Source organism: Gallinula chloropus (genome assembly GCF_964237585.1).
Source record: "Gallinula chloropus genome assembly, chromosome: 1".
Lineage (NCBI taxonomy): Eukaryota > Metazoa > Chordata > Aves > Gruiformes > Rallidae > Gallinula > Gallinula chloropus.
In genome coordinates this window covers 185,529,423-185,548,189 of record NC_140085.1, presented here as the reverse complement: position 1 = coordinate 185,548,189, position 18,767 = coordinate 185,529,423, and the positions used below count along the sequence as shown (strand labels likewise).

General features: G+C 37.8%; 1 protein-coding gene across 1 annotated transcript in view; it reads left to right on the top strand.

Moving 5' to 3' along the window:
- COG6 (component of oligomeric golgi complex 6) overlaps positions 1–18,767 on the top strand; it is a gene marked incomplete at its 3' end in the record, with an annotated part of 57,371 nt that overhangs the window by 21,799 nt on the left and 16,805 nt on the right. The window contains exons 8-13 of the mRNA XM_084276997.1: positions 830–923; positions 4,252–4,380; positions 4,493–4,584; positions 8,772–8,836; positions 12,733–12,824; positions 14,546–14,663. Of these exons, the coding sequence (XP_084133123.1) occupies positions 830–923; positions 4,252–4,380; positions 4,493–4,584; positions 8,772–8,836; positions 12,733–12,824; positions 14,546–14,663 (590 nt within the window). The remainder of the gene's footprint in view (positions 1–829; positions 924–4,251; positions 4,381–4,492; positions 4,585–8,771; positions 8,837–12,732; positions 12,825–14,545; positions 14,664–18,767) is intronic.

Below are 18,767 nucleotides of genomic sequence, written 5' to 3'. Positions count from 1 at the left end.
AGTATGGTATTAGTTAGCTGTTCTTCAGTGGATGCTGAAGCCTTAAGTAATTGTTGTGGTTTCACCTTAATGAAAATTCATCATTATCATGCCGACCTGTGATTTAGTTTATATGATTTCCACATTTATGCATTGAATATACAAGATTATATAGTTAGTGTGATTAAAGTAAAGGAAAAAAATAAAAGATCCTAAACCAAACCCACAGCTTGTTTAAACACTCCACTAAAGCGCATGGAGTGATAGGACAAGGGATAATGGCTTTAAGCTGAAAGAGGGCAGGTTTAGCTTAAATACTAGGAATAATATCTTCCCTGTGAGGGTGGTGAGGCACTGGCACAGGCTGCCAAGAGAAGCTGGGGCTGTCCCCTCCCTGGCAGTGTTCAAGGCCAGGTTGGATGGGGCTTTGGGCAACCTGGTCTAGTGGAGGGTGTCCCTGCCCATGGATGGCAGGGGGGTTGGTACCAGATAATCTTTGAGGTCCCTTCCAACCCAAACCAGTCTGTGATGATTCTATTATTAAACCCTTGCTCCCTTTTGTCTTAATAGTTTACCTGAATGATTTCACATTTGTATGTGGGTACAAGTGGATACTAAGCTTCCTTTAATTTTTCATATTGTTGAGATTTGTGATGGACATCCATTTATAGCAAAGTACTGCATGGGGGGGATTTTAATTACATTAACATGAACTAGCCCACTTACTATATTCTGAAGGTTTCAATTCAAAATTAAAATCCTTTGAACTTTTTAACTCATTTGACAGCCTTTTTTATAGAAGGTATTACAGCATAAAGAATGTGCTTTTATCTGTGTTGATATTTTATAGATGAATGCAGGACTTTGACACAAGAATCATGTGACATTTCTCCAGTTCTCGCTCAAGCCATGGAAGCCTTACAAGATAGACCTGTCCTGTATAAGTAAGTAAATCTTCATGATAATTTCTAACAGAAATTATTTTTTCCAGCCTTTAAAATTTAAATATAGGTGTGAATTACAGTGCCAAGGATGGTGGCAATTTAGTCTTCTGTCAGATTTAAAAAAAAAATAAATTGAAAAAGTCATATTTCAACTTCTTTGAATTTCAGAAGTCGTTTTGACATCATCACGGTACATTAAATGTCATTGGACTTCTTCCAACTTACTAGTTTCTAATTAAAGTAAAATGTCAGACTGTTTTTTTAAACCTAAATAAATTGTGAACTTCTGCTCTCATCTTGTATGGCTTTTCTGAGGAAAAAAATGCCATTGCAATCATGTGATTGTCTCATTTAAATTCCCAAAGTAAAAAAATTGATAAAGGCTAATGAGTTTTTACTGTAGTGTTCCTGGTAATAAGAATGTCTTCCATTATATGTTGTGTAGTAATCTGTTAAAAACAGTCTTACTACATATGGGCCTCTAAACCCTAGAGCGACTTTTATTTGTATGTGTACGTGTATATACATATATATTAAAAATATGCTAATGTTCAGTTCTTGTTCAGAATTTGCCAAAGGGAGTGCTTAACACGATGAAATAGTAGTTTGTAGAGGCAATTTAACCATCAGGTGGCACTGTAAGAACTGTTTTTGTTGGGGTGGCCATACCTGAAGAGGTGGCACTTATACTTTGCTTTTTTTTTTTTTTTTATAATGTTTTCATGACATTTTGCAACTGTTTGAAATTACTTTTAGCCACAGGCATCCTGGACAGCAGAGTACTGGGCTGTGTTTCAAAGGTCTTTGAGAATGTCAAATGTGCTGCAGTGGTGGTATGTGACATGGAGCTCTTCATGGGGAAAATGCATAATGCAAGCGGGCCTTCAGAATTCTGTCAGTATAAGAGAAAGCACACATCCTGACATGCTCAGTCAGTTCAGTTTCTTGATGCAGGGGCAGGTGGTGTCACTCCACCTCCTCATCTATTGCGTGTGGCACGTTGCAGTACATGGGGCCATAGCTGGGGCTGTGGAGTCTTGTTGCATTTCCCCCTCCAGGCCCTTTTTTCACAGCTGCAAAGGATCAGTCATGTCTGTGTTCACAACATTTTATAGAATTCTATATAGATACAGTTTATATTTTCTGCAACAAATTAAATTGTGCTATTTTCAAAGGTCGTAAACCCATTGTTTTGCTTTCTTAAACAACTAGGGGGAGAAAACCCATCTTCTCTATAAACCCACAGCTGCCAGTTTAAAATGAAATCTGCAAAAAATACTTTGTTTTGTTTCTGACCTCTCTCTTGCCAACACCTGTGCTAGTATTACCAAAGGTAGAGCTTGGTAGGTAGGATTTTTCTTCTGCCAAAAAAGCAAAAGTAAACATTACTATAGAAGATGCAGCCGTATGTTGCTCATCATAGATTGTCATGCTTAATTACCTATTAGAGCAGTATTATCAAAATGGCATTACTGATGCTTTACATTTTCAATCTAGAGGTTTAGTTTATTCCCTTCCAAAAACATTTGTATACCTTTAGTACATAACAAACTGCTGAGATCAAAATTTAAAACAATATGTTAGAGAAGAGAGTAAATTTAAGTTGTTGATTTTCTGCATCTTTCCTCCAAATCATTGCCCTTGCATCTGATCAGGATTGTGATTTGAATGGGTGAAAATTAGTAAGATGAAGAGCAGGAGTTTAGAGACAAACCTACAAATTCTTGTTTTCCTGTATTGACTTGTCTCTCGTTAACCCTAAGTGGCAGAAAGATTGCATCACGGATGGACTTTTGAGAGCTGTGGTCAGTAGGGGTCTGAAATAAACATTTTGTTGTTTTTTTTTTTCTCTTCCTGCTTCTAACAGAAAAATTGAAAACTGTTTTGTAGAAAATACATGGAGTCATGTCTCAAAGGAGTGTTTCTCTTCCATCCTCCACTCTGATTTTTCTAACTTTTTTTCTCCGCTTCCTTCTTCTCGCTCCACCCCCCAGTGTTCATTACGTTACACAGTTTTAGAAATTTAAGCAAGGTTGAAAAGAATCCAGACTTTTTGTGTAACAACATAGTAGTAAATACTGTGTTTCTAGTGTAAATAATAGTTATTACTGAATTTTTTTAAAATGCAGGGTTTTGTCGTAGTTATATCCTGTTCTAACTGAGAGCAAGAAGAAAATTAGTAGGTTTTCTTTTTAAAACAAGATTATCATTATTAAGTGCTGTTTTCTAAAACTAGTAACAAGATAACGAGATCTTATTTGCTGGTGTATTTTCAATGATTATTATATAGCTGTTTCAGGATTCTTCAGCTTACTTTTTCTCTGTCTGTCAAATAGTAATGAGCAGAACTGAATTATCCCTTGGACTTTTCAGAGCATAATAGAAATCTAATTGAACTTAACTTGGAACATACTTGAAACAGTGTATTATTTTCTATTGTATTTTGTTCTCCACCTCTGTTTAATTGTGAATGCAGTCCTCATTTAACTTCAGTCAGTGAGTAACATGGGGTTTATTATTATTTTTATATCTGTTCAGCTGCTGGGTGTCATTGGTAAGTGACACCATGCTTACTCTTCAGTTGTGTTGGAAAAATAAACTGTCGTTGTCTCCTTTTTTCCTTTCTTTTTCATCTTTGTAATGTATGTGTTTTGTTCAAAATTCTTAAATTTGGGGTTTTTAAGAAATAGAAGTGCTCCATGGTTTGCAGAAATCCTGTTTCTAAGCAGCTGTAACAGGGACGTTAGCAGTGTTCATTTCCCATCCTTCACTTGCTGTCGTGCTTCAGCCCCAACAGGAAGGCAGTCTGCTCCAAAAATGAGCCGTGTGTATCTTCTTGGTACCTCCTCTGCTGCCAGCAAAGCATTGGAGATTTTGTGCTCTGGGCTGTGTTTGTCCATCCATTAAATATCTAACCAAATCCCATTTGATTACAACCAGTGAACAACTGTGAAACGAAAATGACGTTTTTGCTAGAAGGAGAAATCCTTGTGCCACAGTGGTGTAAGTTGCTGCTTCTGACAGCTGGACCATATGTGAACAGGAGTCCTACACCTGTTGATACACGCTTACATGGGCAAAAAATGGAAAAGCTGATTTTTCACTTGTTTATTTATTTGTGTGGGGTAAGGGGATGGGAGGGTCAGGGAAAATTTATGTTAAGAGGAGGCAAGAAAGCCCAATGGTTTTGAATGCTTCAGCATAGAAGCATCGATGCAAGATTTCCGGAACTATAAAAACAGTTACTTGCATTACCTGTAAAGCTGAGTTAACAAACAGCGATGAGGTGAACCATTTTGTGTTACCCATTTTCATGTTTCAATAACAGGTACACTTTGGATGAGTTTGGGACAGCTAGGAGGAGCGCTGTAGTCCGTGGCTTTATAGATGCTCTTACTAGAGGAGGTCTGGGAGGTACTCCCCGCCCTATTGAAATGCACTCACACGACCCCCTGAGGTACAGTACTAGCAAGAATGTCTATGAAATAATCCTCCTTTTGCCTGTTATCACTGTGAAACCCTGACACCATAAACTGCTGATTTACCCAGAAATTTCTATCTTTATTTAGGTACGTAGGAGACATGTTGGCCTGGCTGCATCAAGCTACAGCTTCTGAAAAAGAACACCTAGAAGCTATGTTAAAGCTCGTAACTATTCAAGGTAGTACCAGATTTTAAAACATAAATCAGGAAGTGATAGAAAGTAAGTCTGACATAAGTCAGAAAGTGTGATTAATTTCTTGGGCTGGGCTTCAGCTATGAGAGTCTGAGCTTAGACTTTCTTGGAAATCATTTCAGAGCAGCTTGTGGTTGCATTTTGCCAGAAGAAAGCCCTTAATGAAGAAGAATGTTTCAGATTTCACCCTTTTCATTTTACTGTGCTTGTAATAGATTTACACTAAATTTACAAAGGGACATTTTAGACTAGATGTCTCATTGTGTAGGGTTGCTTATTGATATGTTGAGGATTCGTGTTGCTCTTTGCTTGTTTGTTTTGTAAGCTTTTAAAAAGAATTCCTTCTTCCTATAATTTCCTTCCTCCTATGGTACAAGCAAAATGGAATTACAGGTTTATGGAGGTCAGAGCTGCTCACAGACCTTTAAAGTTTTTTAATATCAAAGCTCTCTTCTGTTTACAGGGCTACAGATTCTCATGCTTATTCTTCATTCCCTTTGCTCTCTTCTAAGTACATTGAACCTCTAGTTTTAAGGTTCCTGTAGAACCTGTAGTATGATTTGCCTCAGCCAAAGACTTCTAGTGAATTAAGCATGTGTACTCAGTGGAAACAAATGTGGTGTAAGAACTTACACGTGATCTGGATCTGGTGAGCTCCAGACTTCACACCTTAATTGAGTCCTGCTCCAAGAGTTAAAGTTAGTCTGCATTCTCATTTCCCTTCCTTCTGGATGTAGTAATTGGCTTTCCCAATTAATAGTACATGAGCAAGGAGGCTGTTGTAAATCAAAATGAAGCAATGTTGTTGATTTCTAATCACAGTTACCACATACTATAGAATTTAATGATTTTTATTGACTGTCTTGGGGAGACAAGAAAGCAAGCCTCATGATGGCTTTATGGTAGAGAAAAAGATATGATAATTCTTTGTAGATGACTGTCTGATGTGTCTGCTGTAACTGGGGAGTCCTTCTGGAGAAGCTGGACACATCAAGGATGCTACTGTGTCTGGTTCAGCTGTTGACTGTGCTACTTCTGCTGCAGTAACCTCACCTCACTGAGCAGTGCTTTATTTAACTATTAAATCCCTTGCCCTTCTGTCAGGAAGTCAGGCTGAGATGCTGTGACCACATAATCAGATATATTTAGAGCATGTCAGCCATAAATGAGAATAAACTGTGTGAGAATATAGATGATATAAATGTTTTGGGGTAAAAGGTTCTAAAGAAGCCACCAGGATGAAACATTTTCCCCTAGAGACTAGTGTAAACAAGGGATTCACTGTTTCTATATGAAGCAAAAATAATTTTTTCTAAGCTCTCCAGGGATGGGTTTGCCATCATTGTTGTGCAGTTTTCAGGAAACGTAAAGAGGATTCCTAGCTTCATACTGGGAACAACCTGCTCTCCGTTAACTATTGTTCTGCATCTTTGGGAACTTTTTCTGATGACAGAGATGGTTTATGTAGTACCACTAATTTGACAAGAAACATTTACAGGAAGTGCAGCCTTATGAAGTCCCTTGAGGTTATGTGTTGCATAAATGCAGATCCGGAGTTGGTAGTGGCTGTTTGGTGGGTACAGTGTCTGTGGTACTGAGAGATTCAAGTTGAATTTCCTGTACTGTCGTACAGCCTTCAGGTGTCTGGTAGTGCAGACTACAGCAGAGATTAAGAGAATTGCAGTTAGCCTTTTAAAAAATTAACATCTTGTTTATTTGAGGTTATAGATAGTGACAGAGGTTTGCAACTCCAGAGGGCAAATCTTCCCAACAAAAGCTGGATCTAAAGTAGACATTTCCGCAGATTGTCATCACAACTGTTTTGTTGGGGATTTTTTTCCCTATAGAGGGAGCCCAAGCAACGAGTATAGATTAGACACCTAATTGGGGGTCTAAAGTTAGGTGGGATGGATCTTTTCCTATAATGTTTTTTATCTTTAGTTTCAACTTGGGTAGGTTTTTTTTTTTTCTGATGGAACTGATTTTACTATTTTAAATCAGCAGTCTATTCTGAGATTTCCATTTAAATTCTTCTATAAGCTCTTTTGTCATTTCAGGACTATGGAGAATGTGGTAAATCACAGCTACATAAAAACTTCCCTTCTCTACTTAAAAAAAAAAAAAGCCACGTGTATAGCTATGGGTGAGAGAGAGAGGGGTTTGGTCCCAGAGGAAGAAAAAATGTGTGAATCCCACATGTTTTGAGAAGTGTTCCCATCTCAGTTTTTACTTTTAAGAGAATAAACTATGTAGCCCATAGTCAAGTATTCAAGAACAGCTTTTAAAAAGTTTTAAAATGTTAAGCTTGTAAATGTTAGCTCTTTCATCTGACCAAAATGCTATTAAAATTTTAAGCACTGAAAACATTCATAAAAATGAACTATTTTGCTTTGCACTGGCCAAGCTTAAAGCATCTGGTTCTCTTCTTTGGAGCTTAGGTATTCAGCTAAGAGGAGCCTTCCAGTCTTAAAGAGATCTTGTACTTGAAGGGAAGGGTGAATTGCAGGCATTCTGTTTAGGAGAAGCAGTAGAAATCCATTTTTCATGGAGTTACAGGAACCCAGCTGGAGAGCAGGACCGAAATGAAGTCCAAGAAAGATCTCTCCCTTAAAAAAGGCCATGCAGACAAAAATAACATGGTGTATCAGGGAGCCAGAAATGCATCAACAGTCTAAAAGTGATTTTGGTCTCTTAAGAATTTTATTTTGTAATTCTTTTATGTCAGCATAACATAGTATTACATGTAACATTACATGTAACAGTTAAGGAATGGTGCTGGAAGATTTCATTTACTGTTTTCTGAATCTAAAATATTAATTGGACATGAAATTATATGTGAAGGCACAAGCATGCAGTAGATCAAGATTATAATTTCACATCCTTTGGTATTTGAACTTGTGTATTTTTGCAGCTAAAACTTTTGTGTCCAAGAACTTGTTGTTAAGTCAATCTGGTCTAGATACATGATTGCAAATGTGCTAGGTGCTTGTTATATTGATGAACAGTGGAAGTGTGACTGTTCCTACTAAAAAATGTGTAAATGGTTAGCTTGTTTCTGGGAGCTAGTCATTACATAACGCACCATGCATCTTGTGGTTTATCATCTTGCTTTCTTCCTTGATATCATGCTCAAATATACAAACATATTTTTATTATCGTACCAATTTGGTATGCTGAAATTCTTACAGCCACCACACTGAATTTAGTTGTTTTGGCTTATGTGGCTTTTCACGTATCTTGGTGTAAAGAGACATTGGCACACAACTCTGATCTTTTGTAATTTTTACTCTCAGAGGTAATGTCTTTTAGTCTCAACTCAGAGCTGCAAAATAGAGCTTCAGGTCACCTGATTTCTATCGCATGTCACAGTCAGTTTGTTTACTGTTCATTGCATGGGTCCCATCTGAAGATGAACTCCTGTTGACAAGTTTTAAATTAGAATTAAAGTATTGCTGTCTCCATAAATCTATTCTGAGTTGTTACTGAAGTGAGAGCTTGAAGATCTGTTGCTTTCAGTTTGATTGATTTATGACAGTACCGGTTGCCATGCAACAATTCATTTGTGTTCCATGATAAGATAGGGCAATATTCTCTTCTGTATATAGTTCTGTGAAAGACGAGTTTCAATTGCTGCTGGGGAGGAAGCATTTGCTATTGCTGCAGCACACGGCAGTGTGGAGGTACATATGTGATTTAATTTGTAACAATGCTGCGAGCACGTCAGTACCCAACGCTGACAGCCGCCTGTATTTACAGTTCAGGCCTTTCAAAATGGTATGTACTGTTGCTCCTTAAGCATCTCACTGGCCTTTTTTTTTCTATTTAGTTTAGTGAAGTGCTAATATTGAGTCTTACAGCCACAGTTTCTTGGTAGATCATTTATTCTTTCCCTGGCTCCTTCTCCCTCAAGTCCCCAGGCGTTATATTGTGCCCAGAAGCAATCGCATAGCATAAGGTAATGACTCTCCAGGACTATTGTTTCCTCATGCAGGTACTTCTTAATGGCTAGATTTGAAGTTCAGAGGAGGTGCAAACTAGTCTTGTGGAAAAAGAACATGCAGTTCATAATGCTTTTTATGGAGGAGTAGCTTCTACATTTGTTTATTTGTTTTATAGTTTGAAGAAGAGAATTACATTTGCATAATTTTAGCATGTGTTTGCATTAACTGTAGGTGTGGAAGAAAATATTCAAGAAGTAGTTGGGCATATCACAGAAGGTGTCTGCAGGCCTCTGAAGGTGAAGTATTTTGTTTTTCTTAGCTTTCTAAATGTAAAAAATGTTCTGTCATGTTTTTCCAGAACCTATGTCCCCATCTCTACAGTTTATTTTCATCACCTGTGGTGATTCTCAACTCTTCAAAACTGAAAGATGCCACATTTTGTAGATAACTGGTTTAAATAGTAATATAGTGAGAGATACTTAAACCTCTATCTTGATTTTTCTTTCACTTTTCCTAAAGGTCAAGAGTCTGTATGTACAAAAATTTGGCCTTGGGATAAGAATATCGGAATGGCTGTAGTGGGTCAAGTGGCAGATTAATCTAGTTTACTACCCTGTTTTTCATAGTGACCAACCATTGTCGTATACCCAGGGAAGAGTGTAGCAGTTGTCCACTTGTGTCATGATAGAAACTATGTAGAATAGATTTCCTTGCCTGTGTGTGGACATATTGGGGACTTCTTGAGCCATAGCTGCTGTCTTTATATTTGTTAGATTTTGGTAGATTTTTCTTGCATGAATATGTCAAGCTGATGTAAATTCTTGGTATTCATACCATATCCTGCAGGAGGGAAGCTGTGTCAAAAGCCAGCTCCTTTTGTTAACAACTCCAGCTCTTGTATTAAAAGAAACCATGAAGAATTGTTTCCTACTTGCCATCTTTATGCTACCCTGATTTGCTGGATTTCTGTCTCTTCCCTCCACAGTTGTTTTTTTCCAAGCTAGTCTTAGTTGATTTAGGGGATCCATTTCATAGAAATAATGAATAATGATCCATCAAATTATTTATTGTCTTATTTATAGGATGTGCTTCACACAAGCACAAAAATAAAATACTTGATGTGATGAAGCTGGTAACAAAAAATTGCAGTGTATAAATCCAAGTGTTTTAAAAGTAAAATGTAATGAACTAAATACTACTATAACAAATTTATTTTTGCATGCTGTAGCATCAGCTGTGTCCAGTTGCCAAATAGTCTCAAATGTTAACAGGTAGGTTCTGAATACTCTACTGATAAGAAAGAGGTAAGGTCTGAAGAGAGGTTAAAATCAAGAAAGTGTCATTTAGAATATCACACAATCACAGAAAAGTTGAGATTGGCAGGGACTTCTGGAGGTCATCTGGTCCAACCCCCTGCTCAAGTCAGGCCACCTACAGAGAGTTGCCCAGGGAGCTTTTGAATATCCCCACAACCTGTTCGGGCATCTTGTGCCAATGCCCTGTCACCCTCATGAGAAAAAAGTGTTTCCTGGTGTTCAGACGAAACCTCACGTGCTTCAGTTTGTGCCTGTTGCCACATAACTATGATTATCCTTCATAGCCTTTCAGTTCTGACCTGTTGGAAAAAAAACCCACCTATCATATTAGACAAAGAAGCTATTCTCAAATGTTTTGGGAACATCCTTTCCAAGCTTTGTATGTTCTTCCTGCATGCTTTAGTTCTGTTAATACTGAATGCTCATGTTTGAGTTCAGCATTTCTGTGCATTCCAACAAAGTAATTAGGGATAGAATCGAACCTTTGTGTAAGTCAGAGGGACTTTTGGTCTTGTTTTGAATACTTGTGTTTTGTACAGTTTGGTACAGAATACCTCCCATTTTGATTTCCCAAACTCTTCACACTTGCGTGCTTCTGCTAGCTGTAGAAATAGCCCTGAAATATTGTCAGTAGTTACTGTGCTAATAAAAATCATAAAAACCCTAACAGAACAATTAAAGACTTCCCATTGTATTTTAATAGAATGCAACTTATGTTAATTCACTGCCAGTCTAGACTTCCCAGTGTAAAATATGCAGTACTTATTGTTTCCCCTGGGGAAGTCTTCCATAGCAAAAAAAAATAAAAAGCAGAAAAAAAGCCCCAGAACCCTCCAGCAGAAAAGCTTTCATACAGTGCAGTTAGGTAATCACAAGCCATTGTGTTGAGAGGAGCAATAAAAATAGACTCTGTTTGGAGGAGTCTTTTCTGCAAGACGTTGTTCTTTCAGAAGGTTGTCCACGCTAAGAAAAACAACTGTGTTAAGTTCGGGGAAACACTCTCTGTTGTAGTTGTATGGCACCACAATATACTGCTTTTCCAGTGGATTTCTGCTGGTGTTTGCAAACCTGTCACTTTGAGTTGATGCTGACATATAAAGTAGGCTGATTAAGCCTAGTGGTAGAATTTCCACGAGCACTATTAAGTACTTACAGAATTATGGATAATTTTGTTACGGTTTCTGCCTTTCCATGTGAATGTACAGCATGGTACTGTTTTCTTACTTTCGAAGAAGGATTGTGGTTACTTGTAGCATAAATTGTCCCCATTTCTTACTGATAGTGGTTTGAGTTTTAGGCATCCAAGTGAATCTTGAGTACTCACTAGTGGTGAATCTTACCACAGGCCTTTCATTTCAGATGGAGATAGGAGGACCCTAAAAACATTTAAATTAAGGTTCTCATCTTTTCCATAGCATTTAAGATGATGTCAAAGCTAAGAAAATGTTTTTCATGCCTTATGTAGACTTCAGAGGTCTTTTGTGATCAGCTGGCTGCAGGACACATAGGATTGGGTAGTGATGAGAGCCAGAAGCCCAGGACTTCCCTGGGCATGTTAGGTTTAGTCACTCGCAAATTTTGGTTCTTCTGTGCATTGAAGACTTCTGTATGGGAGGCAGCAATGCTTCTATTTCTGCTGTGTTTGATTCTCATTTTTGTTTCCTAAACCTAAAATATTTCGGGTTTTTTCCTCTCCTTCTGCCTATTCTGTCTTTTTCTAGTTCTTAATTCTTTTTGTTATTTTCAGGTAGAGCTCTTTGTTTTAGTTTTCATGTTTGTCCCCCACCTGCCTGATTCTCTTTCACTGTACACCTCCATATCCCAGCTCAAATGACATTTTATACCACATTTGAGATGGGTAGATAGACCCCCTGTGTATACATATATATTGAAGAGCAGAGTTGACCTGAGTGTTTAAATTAACTTTGTACATTGAGCTTTGTGAATAAGAGACAAAAATTATTCTTTGGTTTTGGTCTCTGGCGTAGGTGCAAATGGAGCAGATTGAATTGGTTAATTCTCCATGCAAGTGGCTCTGCCAAGAGGGCATTACTGCTCCATTGAGCTGCAGACAGATAACTTGGGAGAGCATGTGGCGGCTGATGGTCTGGGTGTGGGCATGTGGGAGAACAGTGTGGTGATGAGTGTCTGCCACTGGTTCATGAGTGCCCAAAGGCTGACCTTGAGACCCCTTTTATGAGAGTCTTGAGACTGCCTGTACCACAGAGGCAAGGCATCAACTGTCCAACTCTAAACACAGTCAGCACTGGTTTGGTTTGTGTAGCCAGTATCTCCTGGCTGAGAGAAACAGTCAGCAGAGCCAGTCATTTCTTATACATATATCTGACTACATACCTGTAGGAGGTATGGAATCTCTCCTTTAAGTGAAGGAGAGATTAATCGAGATGAAATTTTGTCTTTTTGGTAAATTACCTAATTCTTTGGATGTTGTGGATTGCTGCATGATGCTAAAGATCAGCTGTTATGGTTTGGGGATTTTGCAGCTATTCTTGCTATTCAATGCTGGGGAGAATTCCACTATGTACTGGTATTAATTCATCAAATGATCTCATCATTTTGAAATTTTCAATAGCAGGTTGCAACAAAAACCTATAGGGAAATCAGATTTTTAATTCTAGCCTATTTTCATACCTGCTTGTTTTATATATGCCTGCTTGTTTTCTACCCAGAGGCTTAGCAACCAAGAAACACTTTGGTTCAAGCAGAATGTTATAGTTAACTGGATGTTCTCTTTTTAACTTTACTTCTGGTTAAATTTGTTTTTCAACAATCAAATATATATTGCATATAAAATCACAGAGGTTGGCTTTTGAAATGTGTGGCCCGAAGGATGCTGACATTTCTTTATTCTGCAGGTTAGAATTGAGCAGGTGATTGTTGCTGAGCCAGGAGCAGTTTTACTGTACAAGATTTCTAATCTTCTCAAGTTCTACCACCATACAATCAGGTAGGCAAAATTACAAAGTACATTAGGGATGTCTTTTTTTAATTGTAAAAGAGTATTTTTGTTGCTTAGTTTTTACTCTGTACTGTGGAATCAAGGAGAAATGTGCATGATATCAAGCAGGTGCTATTTATGAGTTGTCATTCTTCAGTTCATATCAGATCTGGTGTGGAATATGGCATCAGTTTTCCACAAAAACTGTTTATTATTCTGAGTAGATACAGATACTATACCAAAAAAATACATAAAACATTTAAAATGACACAGTCAAGTCCCCTTTGAGAAAATGTGTAATTAAATTATCTGTAGAACTTCAATTTTAATTATCTTCCTTAAACTGTGTTTTGATACCATTTTTTCTAATGGTGCACTTGCATTTTTCCATCGGAATGACGCTTGCCTCATTCCAAATCTCGCTGTTGAAGGTACACTGCTCATATTCCAACCTTCCAGGTACCACCTCCCACTGTATTTAAAACCCTCAGTTGTGATGGCACTACAGGTCTAAGATAGAAAACGTGTAAGACCTATTCCTAATTCGAGAAGGCTGCGGGGGGACCTCATTGCAGCCTTCCAGTACCTGAAGGGAGCTTATAAGCAGGAGGGGATTCAACTTTTTAAAAGAGCAGATAATGGCAGGACAAGGGGGAATGGACTAAAGCTAAAGGAGGGAAGGTTTAGATTAGTTATTAGGGGGAAGTTTTTACAGAAAGAGTGGTGAGGTGCTGGAACAGGCTGCCCAGAGAAGTAGTAGATTCCCCATCCCTGGATGTGTTCAAGGCCAGGTTGGATGGGGCCCTGGGCAGCCTTGTGTAGATCCAGGCTTGGAGGTTGGTGTCCCTGCCTGTGACAGGGGGGTTGGAGCTCTATGATCCTTGGGGTCCCTTCCAACCCAGACCATTCTATGATTCTAATTTTATTGTCAAAAAAAGCTGAAGGATTCCTGCTGTCATTTTTCTGTCTCCAAAGCTTGTGTTTCCCAGTGGTTACAAAGCTTGGTGCAACTGAAAGCGTGATGTTAAAATGGAAGGGTTTAGGCATTCTTACCTGAAGCTTTCTCTGTGGTTAATGATACATTGTTTAAAGTACCTTTTCCCAGCCTAGTAATTTCTGCTGTATAGAGGAAGAACACCTGACTAATGAGCCAAAAATGCAGTTTGAAAAATGATCTATGAAATGCAACAAGATTATAATCTGAAGTTTTGCTTCAGACAGAGAGGAGCATAGCCATGCAGTGGCATTTAAGGTTTATGCGGTGCTCACGCGAAGTGAAATAGCTTGGCACTTAGAATAGCAAGGCTTGAATTCTGCTATTTCTGGAGGTGCCTAACGTCACAGTGAAGAAAGAGAAATGCTACTATCCCCAAAGGAAAGTATGACAGAATAGTTAACAACCCCTTTTTGTTTATGTGATCTGTTTTCTATAAGAGAGGTAGATTTACAGAATAGCAAAACAAATTCTGGTAAATTTTCCTAATTCTGCTGAAGTTTGTGCAAATCTTTAGTCTCTACTTACTACCTGCTTAATGACATAGTTGATGATGCTTGTTCTCATGGTCATCTTAGGAGTGAATCTCTCAGATAATATGGAGAAATGTTCCCTACAAATACTTGTACATTTTCAACCTTGAAAATAATTTTATTTTAAATGCTGTCCAAAGTATCTGACCCTGTCAGGTTTCCTCCCCTTCAGATTATTTAATTAACTTTAATTTTGTTTTCAGTGGTATTGTAGGAAACAGTGCAGCCACGCTGTTGACAACGATTGAAGAAATGCATTTGTTGAGCAAGAAAATATTCTTTAATAGCCTGAGTCTTCATGCAAGTAAACTAATGGACAAGGTTTGTTTCAGTAGCTGTTTTATATGTCAGCTTTTCCTAAAATGGAAGTTTGGTCGTTGATATATTTTGAACATAAAACTACATTAAAAATTCTTGGTTATATTTTAATTCTTTTAATAGTTTTATTTTTTGTGAAAATAAGGCTAAAAAACTGTTGTTAGCAATATTAGTTTACAGAACAGTTTGCATATTTTTAAATCTACAAGAAGTAACAAAATTAGGAAATTTCCTTAAGTGCAATAAAGCAAATTAGAGCTGATTGATTTAGATAATTTATATTAATGCATCATTAGATCAGTGGTTAATTACTCATGAGCATAATTCCTTTCTTGAAGTTAGGAAGTCTACCCAAAGATGGTAAGCTAAGTAAAGACAAAGCTTCTTTTGCCACATGAAAATTGCTGCTGTTAAAAGCAGAATATACATTTTTTTACCAACCAACATTGTACCTAAGCCATCATCACCACCATCCCTGACTGAGGTGTGATGAGTTCACTGGGCCCTAAAACTAAGAAAAATATGCCTTTCTTTCTCCCTAGTTGTTGTACAACCCCAAAGCTCAACAAAGCTGTCGCATTACTGTTTTTTCCAGTTTTTTAAAAAAAAGTTTGAAAGTGGAAAAGAAACAAAGTTTTTTAAGTGTGTTTCTCAATTACTCATACATAATCTACAATAAAAATTTTAAGTATATTTACATAAATTACTCTTTGTGCAAAGCCCTGTAGTTTGCTGACCGTTCTGTGGGATTTTCTGACTTTGGTCAGTGTTGTTCTGTGGTGTCAAAGTAGGTTTCTCACTCTGCACAGCTTGTGTCTGGTCCCAATTTCCTGTCTTTCTGCAAGGGCTGACGAATGACTTCCTCAGAGGAACAGTTGTTTCTCCTCTTCTTCCCTTCCACATATTCTAGTGACTCCCTTCACTGGTTTCATTTGTTCCTCAGCTTACTTGTAGTTGCTACCACCCACAGTCTGTACTACTCAAGTCGGGTATTGCCATTTGAATGCGGTGTCATTGGAACAGTAGTTCCTATGCTTTGTCAGGCATCAGTTAAAGTTTGAGTTCATGAAATATACAATGGACAGGGTTAATATGAATTTACAAAACAAACCAAACCCCGAACAAAACCCAGAAGACCCTTACAGCTTGCTATGGGGTTACGTTAGCGTCATATGAATTCCTCTGGATGTTTTATTTCAAAAAATGTTCAAGCTAAACTGATAGAGAAGTCAGCAATGGACCTTAGCAAACATGTATGACTGCCTTTTACTTGTGCAAACAAAGTAAAGCTGAAGGAAAGTTTTCTTGGCTTGAAACTCTTAAGACAACTCTGTATTCGTGTCTGTTGTATTATCTTGCTGGGTCTTACTGCTGTACTCAAACAGGATCCAGCATTTTTCCACTCACATAACTCCCAATCTTCGTACTTTTTGTTTTGGGTGATAAGCCTTTTTCAGTTTGGAGACACGTGGAATTCAGAAAGAGGAGGAGTGATAAAGGAATTGTGATTCCCCAGTTGATGGTGTGTGTTCTTTGTATTGTCACTATGGGAAGGTTGTGTAATCCTCTTTGCCCTCTTTGTCCCCCTTCCCTCAGCCCCCAACCTGGGTATAACTGGCTCTAGATGTTGCTATTGTTTTATAAACAGGTCAAATTTGGGCTTACTGCCATTAAACGAAGGCAGTGCTTGCACCGCCAACTTCGGTGCTGTTTTACTACAAATAATGAATGGCATACCCAGTCTACTATGTGATGTAGAAAGATCATAATATTGCTCTTTCTCATAAACACATTTTATAAATTAAATCTGAAACGTTGACAGCTTTAGGTTGCATATAGATGCCCTATGAAGATCTTTCCTCGGGATATAATTGAGGTCAAAAGCTTAGAGACTCAGAAGAGGATTAGATATATGAGGAACAAATGCATTCACAATTATTTATTAATCTCTGTGCTTCAGGAGTTAACGACGAGGTAACTCTACAGCTGAGAAAGAATCGGACTGTACTGATGTGTAATTCTTGTAGCTGAGAGTTTTAGATAATGCTTTGAAGGACCTTATATTATTACCCTTTATGAGCGAACTGCTGAATTGATAGAATGATGTCCTATCTTCTCATGACCAAAATTAATTTTACTTCACAAAATATACAAAATTAATAGGCTGAATTACACTCAGAGAAACCTTAGTTTCCGTGAGATAAAGGCTGTATTTTATCATAAATTTAATTCTCCTGTTACTTAGTTTATTGTGTGGTAATATACAGATAACCAGCTTTTGTGACTTCTCATATGTCTTCGTTAATTTAATAGTGAATGTCACAGTGCTTTTTACGTTTTAAGGAATCACAAGGCTCCTTTTTACCATCCTTTTTATTAATGTGTATTTGGACAAAAATTGTGTATATGTATTACTAAGATTTTCTTCACATCCCAACCTTTTTACCAGCATTTTGCTAACCACAGATGCACTGCAACTGCTTCCAGACCTTTTCTTTTTTTTTTATAGAGAAGATTAAAGCCCTAGAAAACAGACCCGTTGTGCTTACACGTCTGGTTGCAGAGGCTTCATTGCTGCTCCTCTTAGGCACAAAGAGATACTCACTTGTAAAATTAGTAAATTACTCTTCACTTGGGCATTCTGGAAATCATTGTTCCTTATTTCGGCTTGTATTTTGCATCGTAAGGCATTGATAAGCCTGTTTCAAAGAGTATCAGCTGTCCATTACTTTGATTTAAAATGTAACTCTTAATGCAATTTAAATAACTGGAAATAGATTAAACTATGAAGAGGGTGTTCTTAAATTAAAATATTTTTATTTCTATAAATATAATTGCTTCTTTTGTGTAGATAATTGGAAAGTGGTGAATATAGCCTGCGTGTTACGTGACTGTAATGACAGTAATAATGTCTTCTGAAAATCAGAAGAGATTCTGAACGGAGATCAGTCCTACAATTTTTATTTGATTTAAAGAAAATGTAGGTGTTTTTCTTAATTGCTCTTCGTAGCTACAAAATTCCTGAAGACTTAGTCATAATTACCAGTGAATTTATAACTTGACAGGAGTCTCTTCAGCCGTGCACAAATTCTCTTCTGCTGTAGTGTGGGGACAACTGTCTAGAAACTGGTGTGTTACTGTGTCTTGCTGTGGCATTGCTTTTTTAATATCTACAGTGTATCTAGTAGCTGATAGACAAGAATAGTATTTAAGCAAATCTTTCTCTTTAAGCATAGCTAGTTGGGAACTATATACTAACTCCTCAACATCCCTTCCTTTGGATGTAGACAAATGACAGGATGGTAATTTGACTCTGATGTCCTCATCACTACATACAATTTAATTCCCTGGGTTATTGATTATGCTGAATTGAGCACTGCCTTCAAAATACCTGGGATTTAATCTTTGAAGCACAATGGGAAACAGACTTCAGGCTGTTCTTTCTAAGCTGAGAAAATAGCTTCCTCTTCACTTCTATTTTTGAGAAGAGCCCCATATTACATAAGGAGTGACACAAGCACAGAGCTTTATGGAAACTTAAAGGCATTCTTAGATCAGGATTCTCCCTCTTCATTGTCAAGCCAGCAGTATACATGATACAGGGAAATCCCGCAGTTCTCAGAGATCCACACTCTGCAGTCTGAGAAGCCCTGTTTATGGTGGTCATGTTCAGACTTCTCAGGTAGCTCTTTATGAGCTGAAATCTACATAAAGAAATATTCTGCGTACTGCCTGAAAACAAGCCCATCATTACCAAGGAAAGGCAGTGCACAAGGGAGTCTCTTTGGCTCCAATACTCCTTGAAACCTGTCATGAAGGTTGGTAGCAGAGTCATTGCAAAGCCACTTTGTTTTCAGGCTTTAAAATGCAATTCACAGCTTTGAGATTCTCAGGTTGTCACAGAGCTCAGTGCTGACATCCTATAGAAGCTGTGCATCACTATCCTCCTCCTGTGTCACTGAAAGTTCAGTGCAGCAGCTTTTTCTGCAAACTCTGCAGTCTTCTTTGCATTGCTGGTTCTTTCCCTTCAGAGGGAGTGTTGGGCAGTCACTTGCCAGTACTTTCTACCTCTTGTAACAGTAGGTTTGGTCTCATGGTTGGTTCAAC